The 23551-nt window shown below is 39.4% G+C and overlaps 1 protein-coding gene across 4 annotated transcripts in view; it reads left to right on the top strand.

Moving 5' to 3' along the window:
• Positions 1–14197, top strand: part of METTL4 (methyltransferase 4, N6-adenosine) — a 29053-nt gene extending 14856 nt beyond the window's left edge. For all 4 annotated transcript variants that reach the window (XM_074944540.1, XM_074944542.1, XM_074944541.1 and 1 more), the window contains exons 8-9: positions 403–494; positions 13127–14197. In XM_074944540.1, coding sequence (XP_074800641.1) covers positions 403–494; positions 13127–13296 — 262 coding nt within the window. In that variant the 3' untranslated portion in view covers positions 13297–14197. The remainder of the gene's footprint in view (positions 1–402; positions 495–13126) is intronic.
• The last annotated feature ends 9354 nt before the right edge of the window (positions 14198–23551 follow it).

The following is a 23551-nucleotide window of genomic DNA, read 5'->3' as shown; positions in this document are numbered from 1 at the left end:
CCTCACCATAGCAGAGGGCCAGTGTGTATGTATTTGTGTATGCACATAATGTAGGGGTGTGGTTTGGGTTCTTTTGGTTAAAGTCGGTGATATTCTGCAGTTGAAAAGTGACAGAGCTATTGATTAGTTTGGATTTTTTCCCCCTCTTGTTTTATCCCTTTATTACCTATATTTTCTCCAAAGCCTCTGAAATGTCATAAACTGCCCTTTATCTTTCAGGAAAACAAATATACTCAACATTTAGATATTTAGCTTCCCCAAGGCTTGCAGTGAAGTCTGAGAGTGAATGAGTATTCTGTATTTTTTATATCCCATTTGGGACAAAACCCCATGAAAACGCGTACCTGTATCACAGTATTGATTGAGAAATGTCATTTATTTTCTTCCGATTTTATACAACAGGAAATCAGACGTGGAAGTACTTCCAATTCCAGACCACAAATTAATTGTCAGCGTACCCTGCACTCTTCATTCACACAAACCTCCTCTTACTGGTATGTTCTTTGAACACCTCTCTACAGTATAGTGTTTGTATAGACCAAGATTTTTCAAACTTGAATGTCTGAAGTTAGGCACCTAAATCCATATATAGGTGCCAAATAAGTGGCCTGATTTTCAGAGATGTCAAGCAAATGCAGTCAATAGGAATGACAAGTGTTCAGCACCTCTGAAAATCATGCCACGTTTAGTTCCTTAAATATGGGTGTTAGGCACCAAAGTTTGGGCATCTCTGTTTGAAATTTTTGGACAGAGGTCTGAAATTTAAAAAAAAAAAAAAAAATTTGTGGCATTTGTTTTCTAGTTTTGTAACTACTTCAAAATTGCTCTGTTCCTGCATTCTGTATGAAATAGTTCCAGATGACCTGAGTTCTTTCCTTTGTGTGGTGAGCATCATTTCCCTGGCTGGGAATACATAAAATAGACTGATTATTGCTTATTTAATTAAAACCACCAGTGTCTTCTTTCTGGGACACCTAATTGTGGAAGAGATTTATTTATTTTTTCATACACAGAATATGCACATATAGCACAAAACCTTGGGTATGTTGTATATCTTTTTAAAACCACAGATTTAATTAAAATAACTTTTAACAAAATGACAGTAATTGACAGCAAGTAGACCATACTCATATTAATTACCAATAACCATTATACATTACAGGAGTTGATCTCCAGCCAATCAGTTAGACTAAAGGTGCCATCCAAGCCCTTGCTCATGCTAGGTCTGAAGAATCTCTTGACCTGTGCACAGTGCCATGAGGGTCTGCAAACTGGGGCTCTGGCGGATCAATGATGAATTTTCAAATCAAGATTGGATGTTTTCAAAAAGATATGCTCTAGGAATTTATTTTTTGGAAGTTCTGTGGCCTGTGTTATACAGGAGGTCAGACTAAGTGTTTTGGAAGTATTATTATTTATGCCGGGTAAAATGAAAGGCCAAATGCTATTTATAATTGCTCTAAACCTGCCTAAATAATAAGCAATTTAGTACATCCAAACAGTAACAAAACACTTCTAAGCATTTGATCAAGATACTTATAAATAGGCTAAACTCCAGGAGTGCTTAGACCCATATTGGTTGGCTTCAACTTGGTCAGGCAGGTATTAGCCGTGAACGCTTTAAGAGTTGACTTTATACTCTTTTTAACAAACAGGCGATGGCACTGCCAATTATCAGACCTCAGTTAAGGCCAGATGAAGCAGTTTCTTATATAGCAAATTACTTACTGCACTTGGTATCCAATTAACTGTGTTTTATTTCTCTTACTTCAGCCCATACTTTAAGATAACACTGATATTTTGAAGGGTCACTACAAGTTTAACACAACTCTTCTTTCACATGAACTGATTCTTTTTGGTCACATGCTTTGAGCCCATTGCTCATGCTAATATCCCAACTTAATTTAAGACTGTGGTTCACCCAAATCTAATGTTGACGTATATTACTGCACTAGGTGATCACAGTGACCCTTCTGGCCTTGGAATCTATGAACTTATAGATTGTACCATTGAAATATGCTATACTTGAAGACTCTTCATGTTCCATCTGCAGAAGGTGCCAGTAACCACAGGGAACCTGTTAGACTTGTTCTCTGGCCACTGCACCGAATCCATATTAGGTTTTGGGTGTAAATCCAGGCACTGACTGATTTTTATAAAGCTCTAACTGGTTTGGGTCTTGGCTGTTGAAGAGACTGCGTCTCTCACCTTGAACTACCATAAATGAGATCAGTTTGAGTTAAATTACTGGATTTAAATGTGTGAGAGCTTGGGGACAGGGTGTGCAAAGTAGAAGTCTTTCAACTTTAATGTAGCCCACGCTTCTCTCCATACACACTTCTGACAAAATCCTAGTTTGATTACTCTTCTATATAGGTAATTATACTGACCTCATCACTGTAGTATCTGAGCGCCTTCCAGTGGTCCATTAAATGACATGACTAACATTTGTCATGTGTGGTTCGTTCTTCAGGTCATCCTCTCCCAAGGGGGGAAATTATGTGTGCAGTGTAGTGTTGGTTATTGTAGGTTTAAAAATCATATGCATATAATGCTATGTATTTCTGGTGTAGAAGTCAGGTTGAAGAAGTGTGCCTTGCACTTGGAGTAGAAGGTGATGAGATTGGAGGTGATTCTTGGTTCCTGTTCCACATTCTTGGTCCAACCCCCAAGAAGCTCTGTCTCCTGCACTGACAAGATTTACTCTTATGGTAGAAAGTTGCATTGTGTCTGAGGAGCAGAGTTGTCTGTGGATAGGGTACTAGTCTCAACTCCTTTTCACTCTTGTCTGAGAGGGAGTTTTTGAAGTGTTTATTTTTGGGTTTTTTGTTTTGTTAATAGTGGGTGTTAATATACATGTGTCTGGAGACAAGTAATTGGGCACAATTTAGTAATCTGAAATATAAGCAAGCTTGAATCCTTGACCATCTATCAGCAATGTCCTGCAATAAGCCGTAGAATTTAAGTCTTTCTGGTTGATTAACGGGAGTGCCTGGACTGATCTATATGATTGCAAGATTCGTGGTCACTGAGGCAGCTGGGGCTCAGACCTCTTAAGACTTTACTGGCCAAGTTTGGAAAGGCTTTACAGACAAACAGAAATGCAATCGAGTTGAGTGTATGTAATGTGATAACTTTTGAATGGTGCATTAGATCAATTCCAAAATTTCAGGAAATGATCTAGATATCAGTGGGCAGAATCCTATTGATCGGGGGGAAATGGGGAATATATGGAGTTGCTGTCATCTGTTCAGTGCAGCCACAGTTTCATGTACCTCTGCACTTTGTTTGCAGTTCAAACAACTTGTTGATGGGTTTCAGAGTAACAGCCATGTTAGTCTGTATTCGCAAAAAGAAAAGGAGTACTTGTGGCACCTTAGAGACTAACCAATTTATTTGAGCATCCGATGAAGTGAGCTGTAGCTCACGAAAGCTTATGCTCAAATAAATTGGTTAGTCTCTAAGGTGCCACAAGTACTCCTTTTCTTTTTGCAACTTGTTGATGGTACCCCTTAATGCCTTGCAGCATAACCCCTGCTCATCCTCCCAATAGAATTTAATGTGGTTGACACCCTGACTGATTCATCTTCCAGACAGACAGAAGAGAAATAATTTCTCTTCCTGATGAAAGCTGTGTGTTAGATGCTCAGCCAGTAGGGGCAGACAGAGGGAGAGAAGAAGGCTTCATTCCTCCCTTCTAGTGTCCTGCCTCCACAACTCCTGCTCTGTGGTGGGGAGGGAGGCAGAAGTGCTCCCCTTCCTTTCAATCCTGGGGGGGAAAAGGTACTCTGGACATAGTCCAGAGGAGAGCGACAAAAATAGCAAATCGTATAGAAAAGCTGGCCAAAGATGAAAGGTTAAAAAAAGTCTTCAAATATGTTAGGGGCTGATATAAAGAAGATGGTGATCAATTGTTCTCCATGTCAGTCGAAGGTCAGACAAGAAGTAATGGACTTAATCTGAAGTAGAGGAGATTTAGGTTAGATTTTTAGGAACTATTTTCTAACTCTAAGAGTAGTTTAAAGTCTGGAATAGGTATCCAAGGGAGGCTGGAGGTTAAGAACAGGATGGACAAAAACCTGTCAGGGATGGTCTAGATTTACTTGCTCCTGCCTCAGTGCAGGGGGCTGGACTTGGCCTCTCGAGGTCCCTTCCAGCCTGACATTGTTATGATTCTGTGAGTATGATTTGTGGGAGGGGAGTCACACAGCCTGTGGCATAGGAGGAATGGGTTGGAACAGGACCCATATAGTGGGGGAAGAGAGGAATAGGGGAACAGAGCCCCTGGCCTTGTGCTGAGAATGGGAGATTCTGCTTGGAGGGGTGGGGGATGGAGGGAAGACAGAGACAGTGCTGAAGGGGAAATGGGGGGCAGAGACCCTGGCATGGGAAAATGGATGCACAAAGCCCCTAGTATTGTGGAGGGAGAGTAGGCAATCTTGAAATGGGTGATGTGGGAATCAGGGGAGCAGACAGAACCCCCAAGGGAACAGCTGCAAGCCCCACCACTACCATACCCTCCAGAGGCTTCTCCCTACCTACCAGTTTCTTATTTGGATTGAACTTCAGCCAACTATCTCGCATCTGTGTTGGACATTGGTCAGGTACTAGGGAGACTGCCATCCAATTCTGACAAAAGTGACTTAGGTCACTGGTGATCATGCATCTCAAAATGTCTGATTTCCCTTAGTGCAGGGGTTCTCAGACTGGGGGTTGTGACCCCTCAGGGAGGTCGCGAGGTTATTACATGGGGGGTTGTGAGCTCTCAGCCTCCACCCCCAAATCCTACTTTATCTCCAGCATTTATAATAGTTTTTAATATAAAAATGTGGTTTTTTTTTTTAATTAATAAGGGAAGGGGGCCGCACTCAAGAAGCTTGCTGTGTGAAAGGGCTCACCAGTACAAAAGTTTGAGAACCATTGCATTAGTGCCTTATATCCACACTGCGCAGGATGGTGACACTATTATGTATAGATTAGTACAGGAATCCTGTACTAGAGTAGTTCCTTCATACTGTATGTGTCTGATACAACTATAGAAATGACATTAGTGAATTCTTGTATATGAATTCAGGTCTGAAACTGGCTTAAAAACAAAATATTGTGCTTTGTGGATTAGCAAAAGTATTAAAGCCAGGGATTTGGCAAAATTAATTATAGTCAAGTAAATATGATCAGAATTCATCTTTCATTTGTGTGCTTCTTGCTTGTCACTCAAATATTTGGTACTAACGCCATTGTAGGCAAGTGGTAGGCACCACGATTTGGTAGACTTAATGTACCCTCACTATGTGCATGCACACATACGTCATTTTGAAAGCTTATTATGTCTACTTTAAGATGAGAGATGATGTAGAGCTGTCAAGTGGTGCTATTACCGTAGAAACAGGAATAAATAGTGATACTATCAGCACATTAAAATGACCACTTTGAAATATTTGCCTTTGTTTGTTAGTGTAATTGCTCTATGTAGTATTTCAAGAAACAAAATTGAATTTCTTTGTGACTTTAAAGCATCACAGCAACAATCTAAAGGGTAAAACAAAATCTAATACATTTTGTACTGGTATCATTGAAACATGACTGGTGACATTTCTAGTCAACATAATTATCATCATCTTCCTGATCTCTATTGAGAGTGTGCGTTACCACGGTCTTCCTTGCCTTGGCATGTACGCAGTTCTATGAAGTAAAGATTGTTCTGACTATAGACGCAGTTAACTGTAGAGCAGTGCCTACTGGTACAGGCATAAAAAAGGTCTTGCAGGAGCTGAGATACCATTGGTCCCGTGAAGAATATAGGAAGTAGATCATACACATTTTTCCATATATGTTGCAATGGTGATCCAATATCTGGTTTACCTATATGCAAAGACATCCAAATCTTTGTTTGGCAAGATTCTCTTTTGACATGCTATTCAAAACTGTCTTCATGTGAGGGGAATTTGGCCAGTGACTTGTCTTTTTTGATGAATAGATTGAAGTGCAAACAATTCAGGTCTCTGTGGGTTTCCTTTTCTTGCTCTGGTCATAGAGTACTGCTTTGCCCCAGAAATTGAAGCTTGTCTGTCAGATGCTCCAAATTTGGCAAGATCTCTGAAGTGGTAAGCTCCCTTTGTTTTGACAACATTAAACACAGATTTTTCCCCCCAGTATCAAATAGGGATGAGACAGTTATATCTCTTAATGCATGTATAGCAAGAGGTATGTTGCAGAAGTCAGGAGTGAGTGTGCCACAAATTGTTTTTACAAGTATGAAACAATGCTTGTTAGTTGTGCTTGTAGTGGTGCCTGTTTTAGGCCACGTTATCTGCATATTCCATTTTTGGAAAGTAGTGAACAGCACATCCAAATCATGTGTGTCAGATGACCTAATTGTTATAGTTCCTTTGACACCCAAGAAACCCAAAAGCCACTCTGGCACAGCGTGCAGAAGCATCTTTGTGTCCACTTCCTTTTGAGTACTGTTCAAGTGTTGGGGCTTGTCTTCACTTACAAGTGGATTGATACTGCGGCTATCGATCCACCAGGGGTCAATTTAGCAGGTTTAGTGAAGACCCGCTAAGTTGACTGTAGATCGCTCTCCTGTCAACTCTGGTACTCCACTGGAACGAGAAGAATAAGGGGAGTCGACGGGAGAGCATCTCCCATCGACATTGCGTAGTGTTGACCCCACTGTAAGTAAATCTAAACTATGTTGACTTGAGTTATGCTACAAATGTAACTCAAATTGTGTAGCTTAGATCGACTTTCTCCCGTAGTGTAGACCTGCCATTGGACTTCAACACACTTAGTGGTGATGGACTTTGTTACTTCATTATTGAAAATGCATCGAGCAAGGAGGAGTGTTTGTGCTGGCATGCTCCTACACACTCAAGTGCATTTTGAACTGTATATTCACAGAGAAATTTTACAAGTGACTGCTTCTTGGATGCCATGTTTAAAAACTCTTTCCATGGAAGCATGGAGCGTCCACCAGTCACCTGGTATTTCTTGCATCTAACCTTAGATCCTGTCTGATGCTGTCTTTCTGCAGTTTTCTGTCAAAGACTTCAGGTATAGAATTAGCTTTTAGGACCTGCCTGAAGTACTCAGGAGCCAGTTCATCAAATGTGTGGAATTTGTGTCCAGCCATTATTTGTATGACAGCCATCGTGTCTTTGCTATACACTGTCATTTCTTTGTTGCATGCTCTTAGCTCATGGATTCTTTCAGCTTCCCTAATTCAGCTTTGTCTGTGCTTCTTATTGTTACATCAGCATGTAAGAGGGACATAGGCTCAGGTACCCATGGGAGACTAAGAATAGCTGGTATTGAAACATCGTCTCTGTATCTTGCTAAGGATTGGGCTCTGCAGAAAACAATTTCAAGACTGATAGCTGCTGTGATTGTCCCTCCCTTGCCAGACTTAAATTTGGTCTTTTTCATCATGTCAGCATATGTTTTGATGGCAAATTTCTTGACAGGGCTGAAGAAGCTACATGTCCCATGAAAATCAAATGCACCTTACAGAGATCTTTCCATTTATACTTCAGCATCTGCTGTTTTCAGTCGAGACTCTTGTATGATGCTCTTCATCTGCAGTTTAGAGGCAAGGACTTGTTTGTGGACTTTGTCGTCACTATTTCATTAGGCCGCTGCTTTCTCTCATAGCTTTTGCATTTTCATAATATGAAGCTGTGTATTATGATCACTAACACTCACTTGTGCATGTGTGTCACTGAATTAAAAAGCTAGTTTCTAGTGTATTTCAAAGGTTAGTACTGCATGCATAGGCAATTACAAATTAAAACAGTCTACCAGGCAGACTAGAGGCTACATTGAATGTACAAAATCTTACAAATGGAGAAGTATTATGTTAAAAATTCATGTACATTTATATCTGCCCACTATGTAGTACAAACTATAGGCACACAATCTACTGTTACTAGTGCACAATCTTCAGTGTGAGACTGATCAGTTTAGCAAATTTCAACTGAAAGTATAGAAAACTGTTATCACTCATGAGATACTTTGACAATGAAGAATGATGTGAAAACATTTCACATTAGTATATTGCAAAATGTTGATATTTGCCATTTTTGCCAGGTGCGAAATAGCTTAATCATTGCTGGAAAAAATATTTGCCCATGCAGAACCATTAAAAATACTTTAATACATTGATGTTTGGTAGTTTTGACCAATAAAACACCACATTAAGGTGTTGACATTAACATGAACAGTAAAAACTATAGTCAGTCATATTGTAGTGTTTCCAGAACTGCAAAAAAAAGACACTCTCATTTTGGATACCATTGCTTCACTGTGTCCTTCAGCCTTACCGCACCACTTGACAGCTCCACATCATATTCCTATAAAGGTACATAAAATAAGCTTTCACATAATATCTGATGTAGATGTGTGTACATTACATGCCAAAAATTCTTTTGGAGAATTGCTGCATGCCTGTTGTACTTTATTCATTTTTATTGCTGAAAGAAGAAATTTGCCATTGAGTACAGATCTGGCCAGTGATTTACACTTTTTTTTTCTAATGTACATGTATATTTTCAATAAGTAAAGGTTACTCTTAGAACAGCAAAAATTAAAGAATAAAGGTGTTGCCTCTGTCTAAAGATATTGCAAATGTTCTTAGTAGTAGTATTACACAGGGTAGTGGTTGTTTTTTTTTTTTTAAGGCAGTATTCTAGATTTGCCAGTAGAGAGCAGCTGATCCACATTCCTAGATTATTTAGAACAACATGAACAGAAGCTGAAGTTTGGGGATGGGGAGAAGGAAACTTGATGACTCACACACACATTCTTTGTGTTTTTGTTTAAGTAGCAACAAAGCCAAAAATATTAGTATTTATTGCTACTGTCTGGCACTTGATTTCTTGTTACTATTGTAAAGTTTTATGTTGGTACATATGTAGCCATTTAATGACTGATTATAACAATTTATTTCTCTGGGGGAAGAGGAAGATGCAAATTAAAGCAAGCCATCAAAAGGAGACATTCAGGTTCCTGCAGTGCATTTAACTATGAAATCATGACTGTAGGGGTTTCTGGTGATACAGGTTCTGTGTTCAGTGCTCACAGCTTTAATATGTCATTATAAATGTACTTAAACTGCTTTATGCAAATACTTTAAAATGAAATTTTATCACTTATGATTTTGATTCAAATAACAGCAGGTTTTCCTTCTAGTCCAATTCATTGTTGCTGCTAGGATATGTAAAAGGTGGCTCTCTTACATGGAGGACACTGAGCAATGTTGAATTTCAAATAATGTGATTTTTTTTTTTAACTGTTCTGTACGGGTTCATATACTGGCTCTTGAGATTTCATATTTCTTCCTCAGTTTGTAAAGAAGCTATTAATTATGAAGAGACAGCCAACTTAAAAATCCTGGGCCTTATTCTTGGGTCTGCCCTAGCCACTTTACCCTGCTCTAGCAGAGCAAAACAGTTGGAAGCCCAGAGAAAACCTGCTTCCTGTAGCAGCTCTGTGCCCCTTGAGCCATGTTGTAGAGACATGTCTGAGAGGGAATTAAAGAAGGCATGTGCAGGGAGTCCTTATGTCCCATGTGGTACCGTGCTATGCAATAGTCTGTGGGGCTGTTGGCAGCCAGGCATAAATTGGAACTCAGCCAACTGGAGGCTTAGACAAAGGCTAGGTGGCATAATGCCACCTTTGCCCAACCTCCAACACTCCCTTGCCACCCTTTTCTGGTCCTGTGCTAAGCACAAATCAGTCTGCACAGATAATCTGGCCCACATGTTGTGAACAATATTCCTAATATATTACTAAACATGAGAGAATTTCAGTCATTTGATTTCCTTTCACTGTTTGTTTTATGTTTACATTTCAGACCATGAATCAATGAAGTTTTTTCACTTGCATTTATATAGACCATTTCCTGTCTAGGTTCCTACTACTTCAGTATTTGAGTTTCAAACACTACAGGGGAATGGTTGCTTGTTTCAAAACCGACCCTTTCTTTGAATTCTTATTTAAAATAAGTGTTGTTCTAAAATACACTTGGCCCAAAATGTGCAAGTTGATAGTGGCTTTTTAAGTTAAAATAATATTGATTTTCAGTGACATTTGTGTTTATAGTGAATAGAACTGAAAAAGTAAAAGTATTTTTAATGTGTGGCTGTTAGAGAAAATAATATTTTTATCTTTTGGTATCAAAGGCCTGACCCTTCAGTCCTTACTTAGTTGAAAAACTTAGTTTTGCTTAACGTCTGAAGATCAGTCCCCGAGTGTATGTTAACATATACTTGTGAAGGTAGGAAGGCCATAAGACCCTAACAAAGATACTACTATAACATTCTATTTTAAGCTATAAGTTAATGTTCAAGTAAACTGGTGGCATTAGATTTTATACCAACAAAATATGGCCATGTTATTGCCCTCTATATATGTTAATTTTCATTGCACTGAGGGTTACTGCCTGATGTGATTATGTAAATACCCAATCCAAGCTATGAAAAATTATATTGTGATAGCTTGAATTATTGTAAATATAATCTGGCTGCATCTGTGCACACAGTCGTCATGTACTAGAGTGGGATCTTTAGGGGCTGTAGGGGAAGGGAAAGTGGGGGAGACTCCTAGGAACCCCTGGTTAAATTTCTGTCAAAATTGAGGGAAAGGTTGGCGTCACACCTCTGGTTACAGCTAAGTAATCCCTATCAGAAGTAATTTCTCCCTTGTGCTGTGTCAGATAGTAGGTATTTTAAAATTATTTTCAGAAGATGGAAGTTTTGGTGCTCAATAATTAGTAATACTAGTGCCGCTGGACTTCCTGTTGTGGCAACAATATTCATTCTCTCTCTCTCTCATTTTTATATATACATATATAAACAAAATACAAGTACTCCAAAATTTATATTTAATAAAACCTTGTTGGTCAAATGGTATTGTCTCCTTATTTGGATTTTTTGGTTATGAAAAGTGGGTTTTATTTCTAAATGGGGAAAAGAAACTAAAGCTCTGATGTTTCAATAAGCGCTGCATGTGCTGGTCCCTGTTGAAGTCAAAAGAGCAGAATTCTTCCCAGGGCAAATTTATTGAAAGCTTGGGGCTTTAGAGTTTCCCTCTTTTGGAAGGGCACATACCCCTACTAGATGGGCTTTCTTAGATTGGGGGAATAGATTTTTTGGGAGATGTTTGTTAAAATACTGACAACATATCTTTACACAAACAATCCTTAACTAAAGAAACCATGGAAAAGAATGACAGGTTTTACTTTTTTTGTTTGTTTTTTGTTTTGTTAGGTGATGGCTTTGCAAAATGGTACAGGCACACTTTTCAAGGAATACTATCTAGCTGTCTAATTAGGTGGAGGGAGGGAAATTCTTGTGAGACCAAAAAGCACTGTTCAGTGTAGCAGGCTTGCTGTCAGAATGCACATTTTGTTCTAAACCTGCCAGACGCTTATGCAAATGTTAGATTGGATTAGGTTTTCTAGCCTGCTTATTAAAAGGAATAGATTTTCCGATATGAGATTATTAGTAATAGCAGTATTATGTGGCAAAAAAACCCAATGTGAATAAGTCATCTACAGAATTTTTGTTTTTTTGTTTTTAAAAGAGTTGGGGCAGGTTTACATGCCCTGTGCTTGTACCAAAATGTGAGAAGTATGGAAACTTTAACGGGGAAAAAAACTTTAAAAATACAATATTAGAATGAGTTTAAAGTGGGTTTCAGGTTTCAGAGGAGGGAAAATGTTTGGGTAGAAAAAGCATGTGGTAAGATCTTTGGGAGAATATTCATCTTCCAGCAGCAGGAGCATTTCATGATGTGCGTTTGAACAGATGAGATAGAACAGTGTAATTCTTTGATGGGCAACTCTGACCTGAAAATCAAACAATGGATTCTAGCCATAAATGTTCCCACCCTTGCTCTGATGTATGCTGATTAGATGTGTTTCTGCTTTCTGAAATGATAGTGAGAGGGAGAGATCAGTTCAGGTAACAAAATGCCTGATATAATAATGAACTGTTTTCTATACCTCATGTTTCATGAGGAATAGTGAATATTCTGAATGAGTTCTCGAGGAAAGTTGAGAAAGGGGGAGTTTTTTCAATTCTGTAGTTAGTCATAGTTAGAAGTAGAAATTACATTGCTGGGACATATTTTTGTTCTAGAGGTATTTTTGAGGCTTTCCCACTCCTACATACTGTGTCACTTTTTGAAACCTTTTACTTAGTAAGCTTTTTTTTTTGTACTTTAAACCTCCCTGAAACATAACAATTAAGAATCCCTTTGACCCAGCAGCGAGCTATATTGATCTGTCTGACAAGTACCCCATTCAAAAATGTAAGAAATATTTGAAATAATACCTTTCAGATAAAATCAATCAATCAAGATACCTTACCTGCCCCCCCTTACCAAATATTCCTCATAATCCGTGAAGTAATTGGTATTTTAACAGAAAATATCTATTTATTTAGATTTAAACATTTAAAAAAATACTAAATTGTAAGAGAAATATGATTATATTTGTATCACTAAAGGAAAGAACACTTTAATAGATCTTTCTCCTAATGCTTCCAGGATAGAATGGTTCTAGTTTTATGAAGAAGTCTCTGTATTAACTACCTCCTAGATGCTTGAACTGGTGTTTCTCCTTATCCTTTTTATAGGATGTCATCATGAATTGCTCTATCCTTTTTGTGTTGCAAAAGGTGGGGGGTACTGCAGCCCTAATAAATAATCAGAAGCAATTGCTCTTTAAGAAGGAAAACTATATATATTTTTTTGAATGTCCATGTATTTAAAAAGAGAGTCAAGTCAGTACTCAGGAGATGTTACGATGACAATATTGAGAAATTGAAAAGTCACCAGTGTAGGCAGTGAAATCCTCATTCCCTGACTCCAAATGAAAACCAATAAATCAGGGCTATTGAAGGCTTTGACAGTATTGTTCAAAATCTCAAGGGCACTTATTTCAAATGACTTTCTGACTATAAATAGTCAAGCTGGTTGATGAAATCCTTGAAATTAATTTGCTGTCTTTTTTTTTTTTTTAATGCAACATTCCTTTTTTCATCTCCCAACAGCTCAGAGGAAATTGATTTTTTTTCTCCTTTTTCATCATCATCTTTGTTTCTTTTTTTTTTCTTTTGCACAGAGATTCTGACAGAATATATCAAACCTGATGCGGAATGTTTGGAGTTGTTTGCTCGCTGCCTGCAGCCTGGTTGGACCAGTTGGGGAAATGAGGTTCTTAAATTCCAACACATTGATTATTTCATTGCTCTGCACAACGAAAATGAAGTAGGATCTTTTAGCTTAACTTGAAAACTGCCCCACTCCCCATAGTTCTAGAACACGATTTTATTATGAGGGGTGCACTCAGAAGGCAATGTAAATGAAACAGACACTTAAATTGCAATCCTTGTAGTGCTTAGCCTTCTGATTAGATTATGGTGGTGTCTTCAGTTTCACAAGGTGTTCCTATATTTTGATTCCCCTTGAGAAGCAGGGCAGATCACTTGAAGTACATGCTTCTGAATCAGATTGATTTTTCTGAAAGAAAATACTACTTTGGATCTGTGAGAAATCAGAAAACAGGGGAAACTGAAGTAAATAAGTATAAATACAGCATATCTTACCACATAGTCATGTGCCCTTCTATCCGCTGAGAAGAAGGTACGTTGACTGGTACATAGTCTATATTTCTAAAAATTACACTTTTAAAAGAGTCAACCATTCCATCTTTTTTTAAATGCTGTTAATACTTTGAGTATGGTCTCAACATCTTACAAATTCTGCATATTAAGGCATATATATATTGCAAAAGTTTAGCAGAATATAAATATTTTATAAACTGTTTCCTCATTCTTGAAAACATTTTAAAAACTAAGCTATGCTTCATGTTTCAATTTATACCTGACTTACTTTTTTTAGCTCCTCTTTCTTGTAATGTTCTTGAAAAATATTTATTTAAAGTTTTATATATTTTCTTTTGAACTGATAACTACTTCTGCAATAATTAAATTATTTTTAGAATGATATACTGCATATGTCCTTTGCTTCCCTTAAGTTTTACTATGAAAAAGATAACTGTTTAATGAAACATTGCTATTTGTATGCAACATTAGAGGCAAAGAGATCCTTCAGAAGATACATTGCCATTATTGATAACAAGAAGCAAAATAAATCATACACCTCAAATTAAATAAACTTTTGATTGTTTTTAACCAAAGCCTGATGTTTACAAGTTCTCTCTTTTGTAACTTTAACACAAATTTTTAAAATTTAATTTGTTTTGTCAGTGTATTATGCACGGGTTTTCAATTTCTCTGTTATAGTTTATATTGTGGTTCAATTTCACTTTTTTTTTCTTTATTTGGGCAGTAGAATTAGCAAAGCTGAAATAATGGTTGTTTTTATGCTAGATAGGTCATTTTCAAAACAAAAAATGTACACAAATATTTCAACAATGAAGTGCAAGCTGTTATAATCCTACCAGTGGGCAAAAACCTCCTGTTGGCTATAGTATTAAATAACAGTTATGGGTTTTTGAATTGTCCGAAGTGTAAGGGGGGAAAAGCTAAGTATGTACAATATATATAATTTGCTTTTAATATGTCTGGGTGTATATATTACGTTTTCCCTGGGTTTGTTTAGGCTTCCCTTAGGAAGCTAAACTCGTAGTTAAAAAAACATTAACACAGAACAATTATAAAGGGGAAAAATGTTTATGCAAAACTTTTATTGATATCATGGGAGCTTTGCTTACAGAGTAAGTGTAGAATATGGTTTTAAGATAGTTGAATGTCAAGGACTGCAAGAGGAAAATAAATACCATATAAAACTCAGAATGTCTAGAGCAGCTCCCAAACTGAGGATCTCACTACACTTTTTTATAAACATGTAATTATATAAGCTTCACAATACCAGGACTGTGTGACTTATTCTGGGCTTTGTTTAACACATCTTATGCAGCTCTAAAAAGCCTCTACTGCAAGTGCCAGCAAGGGGGTGTGGTGCCATGGAGTTAGCAGAGAGAAGGGTGTTTTGGCGGAAGGGCTACAGCACTTAGTATTTTGGGGACTGGAGGTGCTGCTACCACCCATAGGCAGCTGGCAACCGGCTGCTATAACTTAGGCTGCCTTCCAGGGCTGTATGACTTATTCTGGGTGCCATAGCAGTCCAGAATATGGAGAAGTCAGAAGGAGCGTAAAGCCCCCATAGGTCCCACAGAGGTTGAGTTTTGTGCTGCACCTCTTGTAGACACAGCACATATTTTCACCCATAGAGATTACAGTCTGAGGGCCTAATCCTCCTATTGGCTCCAGGCAGGCAGAGCTCTGGGCCAGCAGGGACACCACTGAAACCTGTGGAGTGTGGGTGGGTGCCACAGTCCACCTGCATAGAGTTGGTACCTTCATTTTTAAAATGTCAACTAGTTTTAGGTGTCTCAGTTTCAGGGTTCCATCTGAAGAGAGTTGGGACCTGATCTTTAGAAGATGAGGATCCAGAGTTCCAGTTAAACTCAGCAGATGCACCATGAGCTCATCTTTGAAAACCAGGTCTGCCAAAAGTTGAAAGATTAGGCTTAAGTGACTTATCCACGATCAGGTCTTATGTGGCAGAGTCAAATTTATTTAAAAAACTACTACATTCCTGGTCCTTATGGCTGTGGAGAAATACTTCCAAACATGAAGCAGTGTAAACAGATGTATTGTCCTCTGAGTCTGCAGCCAATCTAAAACAATGGCATTAACAAGGTATGAGTTGCCCTCATTTTTTCAATGAACAGTTAACTCTGAAACCTAATGACACTGATATTGTCAGTGATTATTTTAGCAGAAATAGCCAGCTATTATGTCTGTCTCATAATCCCAAACTGCTTCCAACACTTTCCTGGCTGCAAAAAGTTTCCATCTGTCTCTTACCAGCTGCCAAATCATTCTATAATGCCAGTTGTGTTGTCCATACAAATATCTGATGCACATTGAAAATTCAGGGCAGAGTAAAATCAAATGAACTTAAGTGGACCCCTGTCTGCCTGAAATCTAGTTAATTTTTTTTTTTAAAAGAGATTACAGGTACTTATTATGTATTGTGGTCATAGCGAAAGGAACCCCGGCCTATTGTGCCAGGGCCTGTACAAACATGGAATAAAAAGACAATCCCTGGCCCAAAGACCTTGCAACCTAGGCATAAAATGACAGAACAGTTGGAAATACATAAAGGAGCACAAGATGATATGAGTTTAATTCAGATCAGTGTGATACACAGCAGCTGCCTATGTATTATGTGTGCCCCTTAGTTTTCCTGACAAATTCTGTTTTGTCATCATTTTCCTATTTTTAAAAGGTTTTCCTCTTTCTTGTTGTTTGCGTGGGTCTCAACGCAGCAACAAGGAACCTTGACTTCATGCAGAGTGCTGTCTAATGAACAAAACATAGAAAAATATTCTTCAGTGTTTCTCATTTTCACTTTTTGCAATATTAGGTCTTTAGAAGTCTGGTAGGTCATTTTCAGACAAGTGAGATTTTTAAATTGGCATATCCTTTTATCAAAATATGAGGGTTTATTGGACGAAGAATTGCAGAAGGTCAATGCTTAAGATCCTTAGAGAATTATATAATTACATTAAAATATTAGCTCATAAAGGCAATATTAAGTCGTTTAAAGCTATCTTCATATTTAGAATTTATCAAGCTGAAGGGTTGAGTATGATCTGGAAATGTCAAATTATCATATGACCTTTACTTATTTTTAAAATCTAATAAATAAAAATATTTTATACTGTTAGGATACTTTCTGGAATAGTTATATTTCTAGGTGTTGATTGTGATATGAGCTCCTTTTGAAATTATCCACTAACACTACAAAGCTTCTGTTATGAGAAGATAAAACTTTAGAAGTGAAGTAGCAGTCTAATGTGCTTTTCTCTTTCCATAAGTTTTCAGTCTATGTAAATGGCAAGGACAGTAAAGAACAAGCTATGAAAAATTGCTTCCAAGATATTGTGATAATTCAGGAGATACAAGGATGACAGCTGCAAATATGCTCTGGGTATTGTGTTCATCAACCTTAACACATCATTTAAGACTACTTACTATTTTACACCTGAATTTAAATATAAATTGATAGAGGTGGGCAAGATCTGAGATCATATTTATCCAAACTGTTATAAGAGTCATGATGACTCAATTGGCAGATCCTTATTGAGTGGCAGAGCCTTGCTTGACTCTCTGTAAGACCTTGTGTCAGGAGGTTACATCTGGGCCCTGATTACCAAAATTTCCCAAATTAAGCTACTTTTATATCTTTCCATGTACATCAACTCCACTGCAAGTGGGTGGGTATGGGATATGGAGGTGCTCTGCATTAATCTGTGAGTACTATTAGGACCGTCAAGCAATTTAAAAAATTATTTTTGATCACATTGTTAAACAATAGAATACCATTTATTTAAATATTTTTGGATGTTTTCTACATTTTCAAATATATTTATTTCAATTACAACACAACAAAAAGTGTACAGTGCTCACTTTATATTTTTGATTACAAGTATTTGCCCTGTAAAAAAACAAAAGAAATAGTATTTTTCAATTCACCTAATACAAGTACTGTAGTGCAATCTGTCATGAAAATTGAACTTACAAATGTAGAATTATGTACAAAATAGCTGTATTCAAAAATAAAACAATGTAAAAGTTTAGAGCCTGCAAGTCCACTTAGTCCTACTTCTTATTCAGCCAATCACTAAGACAAACCAGTTTGTTTACATTTTCAGGAGCTAATGCTGCCTGCTTCTTGTTTACAATGTCACCTGAAAGTGAGAACAGGTGTTCACATAGCACTGTTGTAGCCAGCGTCACAAAATATTTATGTGCTAGATGCGCTAAAGATTCATGTCCCTTCATGCTTCAACCGCCATTCCAGTGGACATGCATCCATGCTGATGACGGGTTCTGCTACATAACAATCCAAAGCAGTGCAGACCAATGCATGTTCATTTTAATCATCTGAGTCAGATCCCACCAGCAGAAGATTAATTTTTCTTATTTGGTGGTTTGGGTTCTGTAATTGCATCTGAGTGTTGCTCTTTTAAGACTTCTGAAAGCATGCTCCACACCTCGTCCCTCTCAGATTTTGGAAGACACTTCAGATTCTTAAACCTTGGGTCGGTTAGAAATCTCACATTGGTACCTTCTTTGCATTTTGTGAAATCTACAGTGAAAGTGTTCTTAAAATGAGCATGTGCTGGGTCATCATCCGAGACTGCTATAACATGAAATATATGGCAGAATGCAGGTAAAACAGAGCAGGGGACATACAATTCTCCCCCAAGGAGTTCAGTCACAAATTTAATTAACACTTATTTTTTTTTTTTTAAGCATGAAGGGCCATATGATTGTTCAGCATATCTGGCACGTAAATACCTTGCAGTGCCAACTACAAAAATGCCGTGCAAATGCCTGTTCTCACTTTCTGTTGACATTGTAAATAAGAGGGCAGCATTATCTCCTGTAAATGTAAACAAACTTGTTTGTCTTAGTGATTGGCAGAATAAGAAGTAGGACTGAGTGGACTTGCAGGCTCTAAAATTTTACATTGTTTTATTTTTGAATACAGTTATGTAACAAATCTGCATTTGTAAATTGTACTTTCACAACAAAGAGATTGCACTACAGTACTTGTATGAGGTGAATTGAAAAATACTATTCTATCATTTTTACAGTGCAAATATTTGTAATAAAAATAATATACACTTTGTATTACATGTTGTAATTGAAATCAATGTATATGAAAATGTAGAAAAACATCTCAACTATTTAATAAATTTCAATTCGTATTCTATTGTTTAGCAGTGCAATTAAAACTGTGATTAATGGCGATTAATTTTTTTTGAGTTAATTGCGTGAGTTAACTGCAATTAATCGACAGCCCTAAGTACTATATATTTTCTGTGATGGTCCAGTTGGGGGTAGGGGAAGTAGCTATGTTGACGGAGTGGAAACTAGATACTTAGGTTAGTTCACTTTAAGAGCAGAGGGTTAGAAAAAACAACCAAGAATGCCAGACAATGGGTGCAGCTAAATTACTTCTCCAACAAACAAGGCTGAGCAATTAACTGTAAATGGCCCACTTACAGCTACCCCTATGTCCTGCCAAGGCTGGAACCTAAAGATCAAATGGACACTAAACAGTTAAAAAGTGACCTGCTAGAGAGACAGATCTCGTGGGTGGATCTGGCTAACTTGGGCCTTCATGGCTGCTATGGAGGATTGCGGGGAGAGGGAGAGAAGGAGAGCAAGACTAAGCTAGGTGTGTGTATGTACTGCACAGTACATAAAACTCCACTCTTGTGCAAAACTGTGTTCCTACTATTGATCAGTAAGCAATACTTGTTTTGGAGAAGGCTGCCTGGGCACTGCATGTTAACAGCTGGTCATAGTCCCACAGGAGAAACCAGGAGTCAGGCCTGCTGAGTAATCACAGGAAATAAGCAGGAGGCTGCAGCCTGGGAATCCTGTACAAGAGTGGGCGAATTGTGAGATTCCACTCTGAGGGAGGCAAAGGCAGGGGCCCTGTCATCTGGAGGGGGGCACTTGGAGGTTCCAGAGAAGGATCCTAGCTAGCCCTGTATCTATGACAGTGTACAACCCCTGCTTTGCCTCTGCTTTGCCAGAGAATTATTTGTGCATCAAAATCTGGGTTTAGAGAGGAACATTATAGTTCAGTTTACATTGTTTAAATCAGGTGCAGCCAAAAGTGCTTGTGCACTATTTAAAATTGGATCCTTTTGAAGGTGTTTTTTCCAGTGTTTTTAATGTTAACATTTGAAAGGAAACAAGCATTTATTTGATTAGCCGTATCCTGAAAGCAAACCTAGTCTATATTCTTGACTAGACTATAAGATATGGGTATAATGTTTCACATAGTACTTTTTTAAACCAATGGTAACATAAGAATGGCCACACTGGGTCAGACGAGAGGTCCATCTAGCCCAGGATACTGTCTTTCGACAGTGGCCGATGCCAGGTGCCCCAGCGGTAAGACTATGTTTTACTCACGGGTATTTTTAGTAAAAGTCATGGACAGGTCATGGGCAGTAAACAAAAATTCATGGGCCATGCCTTGTCCATGACTTGTATTATATACGCCTAACTAAAACTTGGTCTGGGGGGCTACAGGTGCTCTGGGGCGGCACTCAGGGGCACTGTGGGTGTTGGGGGGTGGCCCGGGACCTCCGCTGGTGCTGAGAGGAGGGGCCAGGTGGCTGTGCGTGGCCGGGGACCCCCACTGGTGCTCAGGGGTTGGGGGATGGGGTGGGGTGGCCCGGGTCCCTTGCTGGGGGTGGGGGGATGGGGGAGGAGTGGTGTGGCTGGCAGATTCCCTACCCAGCTCCTCATGTCTCTGTAGCTCCTAGGGGGACGGAAGGCCAAGGGGGCTCTGCGCACTGCCCCTGCCACAAGATCTGGCTCCACAACTCCCATTGGCCATGAACTATAGCCAATGGGAGCTGTGGGGGTGGCACCTGTGGGCAGAGGCAGCGCTCAAAGCCCTTTGGCCCCCCTGCAGGGTCATGCCTGCTGCTTCTGGGGAGACCCACCCAGGTAAGTGCCACACCACACCCCAACTCTCTGCCCCAGCCCTGTGTCCCCTCCCACACTCAAACTGCCCCAGCAGCGGCTGGCCCCGGGGCTGCCTGATCTGCTTGAGCAGCCCCGGAGCTAGCCGCACTGGCTGCTGCAGAAGTCACGGAGGTCGCAGAAAGTCATGGACTCCGTGACCTCCATGACAGACACGCCGCCTTACCCAGAGGGAATGAACAGAACAGGTAATCATCAAGTGATCCGTTCCCTGTCGCCCATTCCCAGCTTCTGGCAAATAAAGGCTAGGGACACCTTCCCTGCCCATCCTGGCTAATAGCCATTGATGGACCTATCCTCCATGAATTTATCTAGTTCTTTTTAGAACCCTGTTACAGTCTTGGCCTTCACCACATCTTCTGGCAAGGAGTTCCACAGGTTGTGCGAAGAAATACTTCCTTTTGTTTGTTTTAAACTTGCTGCCTATTAATTTAATTTGGTGACCCCTAGTTCTTGTGTTATGAGGAGGAGTAAATAACTCTTCCTTATTTACTTTCTCCACACCAGTCATGATTTTATAGACCTCTATCATATCCCCCCATAGTCATCTCTTTTCCAAGCAGAAAATTCCCAGTCTTATTAATCTGTCTGGTATTGATATTTTGTAATGTAAAGAGCAACACAGACATCATCGTTGCATTGTGGTTCCTTCATGTGGCCTTGTCCCCATCGTCCCCTTGTCCCATGGGAGAGCAGGTGGTATATCAGTAACTAGGCAACCAGGTGGTTTCCTTCCAACCCCATCAAGGGAATACCCAATGATCCCATTAGGGTATATTTAAATCCCCTTTGCACCACTGGAGTAGTGCAAAAAAGACTTGATCTGGAAATAAATTATAGCTTTCTATAAGCATTGTCCTCCATTCCTTCCTCCTCCTTAACCAGATGAATACCTTCCCCCTGCAGTTTTTCTCACTCAACTTTTATCTGTGTAATAGAAAATAATTTTAAAGGTATTCAGAACCCCTGAGTTATACATATTGTTAACTTCACAGTTGGGGTATAATCCTGGCCCCAAGGGGTTACTGAGGGAGTGTAAGGACTGTAAGAGTTTATCTGGGGGAGATTTTCAAAGGCTCCAAGGACAGATAGGTACCCAACTTTCTTTGAAAGTAAAAATCTCTCCTGTAGAGGACAAACTGTTATTAAGGCATGGATCCTGAAAATATCCACATTAATTTTATTGCCATTTCAATTGGACTACTCATGGTAGTAAAGGGCTGTCTCTTTCTGTGCTATACAGTGCCAAAACACAGTGGGACCTGTCTCAATTCTGGGCTTCTAAATACTACCACAATGCTTAATAATACTTCAGCCATATGTTTCTTCTGCCTTTGAATTTTTGCTATGTATTACCATCTCCATGTGAGTGAAATAATAGAAATTGAAAAGTACCACCAGTAATTAAGACATGAGTAGAAAAACTTCAATGGAAATAGGACATGAATGCATGCAATGAGGTGGAATTAATTTATGAAATATCAGGAGCAATGCTCTGTGATAACAGAAGAACAAAGCAAGGTATCATCTAGGACCACAAGGAATATGATGAGCAAGACACTGCAAACAGATCATTTATTTCAAATCATCTAAGAACATGATCTTCATGTTTAACTTGCTATTGTTACTCAGACCCATGGTGAGAGGTAGATATTTTTAGTGACATTTTTCTTTGTGCAACTCATCTTATAGTTTTTTTATGCACAACCAACCAATATAATACTAATAATAATCCTTCTACACCACTGGTAAAAATATAATTCACCTTTGCTTCAGCTCTTTTTCATGAGAAGAGAGAGAATTTTCAGATGAGGGAGGGAAAGACAAGTTATTTTGTGCTGTAATCAATTTCTTTTTTGCACCACAATGAAGCTGGTGGAAATGGCAAATTCTGTAATCACACTGGACTGATGGGCTATTCCGACCATTTATGAGACAGTGTCATATATTCAAAAAGAATCTCCTTTGGATCGGATCACTCACCACAGGTACTGCCTATTGGTCAGGCAAGGTCGGAGCCTTTCCTGGTACCCATGTTCATAGCTACTTGCACCCTTCAGTGGTCTGCCCTTCGGTGACTCATTCATCTGGCATATTTATGTCCACCCCTTTTGGGGAAATATAAGGAGTCCAGCAATGCGCTTAGGCTTCTGGGTTAAGCAAGGAGTTCTGGGTTGCCAGTGGATCAAGAACTCATGATCTTGATACTTCTTCCTGCAGCATCTTGTCTCAACTGGATTCCCCATAGCAGGGGCAGGCTACTGTCTCCAGCCCTGCCTAGGGGTTGGTAAATGAACCTGGCCCACCCTCTTCTCCACTTTCCAATCCAGGGTCCATTCGAAAACAGCTAAATCCCTCGCCCCAAAGTGCAATATTGCTGCCTCCTGGATCACTTCCTGCTAGTATCCTCTTTTCCCCAGTGGCTAAAGTAAAGACTATAAATAACTGAAATCAAAGGTAAAATCTCAGACCTGAGAGTCTCAAGTCCCTTCTCTGTGAGTTTGACCAAGCTGTCACAGCCAGGCAGTAGGTGCTCGTGCTGTGTTGTGCTCCTTCCCAGAAACTCAGAGCATAGGTCAACTCATCTCCACTTTCTGCCTATTACTGGGTTACTCAGCTCCCTTTTAAGCTCCTCCTGCATGCTCTGCAGGTGTGGCAGCATGAGAGCTGCCAGGGACCAACATAGCTCTTTAACTCTTCCCTTTCCAGTGCATGATTTGTACATGCCATCACACTCGAACCTCCGCCCCATCCAACTGCCCCCTGTCCCCTGACTGCCCCCTGGGACCTCCTGCTCCTTATCTAACCCCCCCTCCCCCTACCATGCCACTTAGAGCGGCAGGACAGGCTTACTGGAAAGCCTGGGAGGTGGGTGGGTGCAAGACATGCTTCCTGCATGGCGGCATGGCTATGGGGGAGGGGGGACAGCAGGGGAA

Source organism: Natator depressus, chromosome 2 (assembly GCF_965152275.1).
Source record: "Natator depressus isolate rNatDep1 chromosome 2, rNatDep2.hap1, whole genome shotgun sequence".
Taxonomy (NCBI): domain Eukaryota; kingdom Metazoa; phylum Chordata; order Testudines; family Cheloniidae; genus Natator; species Natator depressus.
The sequence above is the reverse complement of the archived record's forward strand: the minus strand, read 5'-3'. Positions and strand labels throughout refer to the sequence as shown.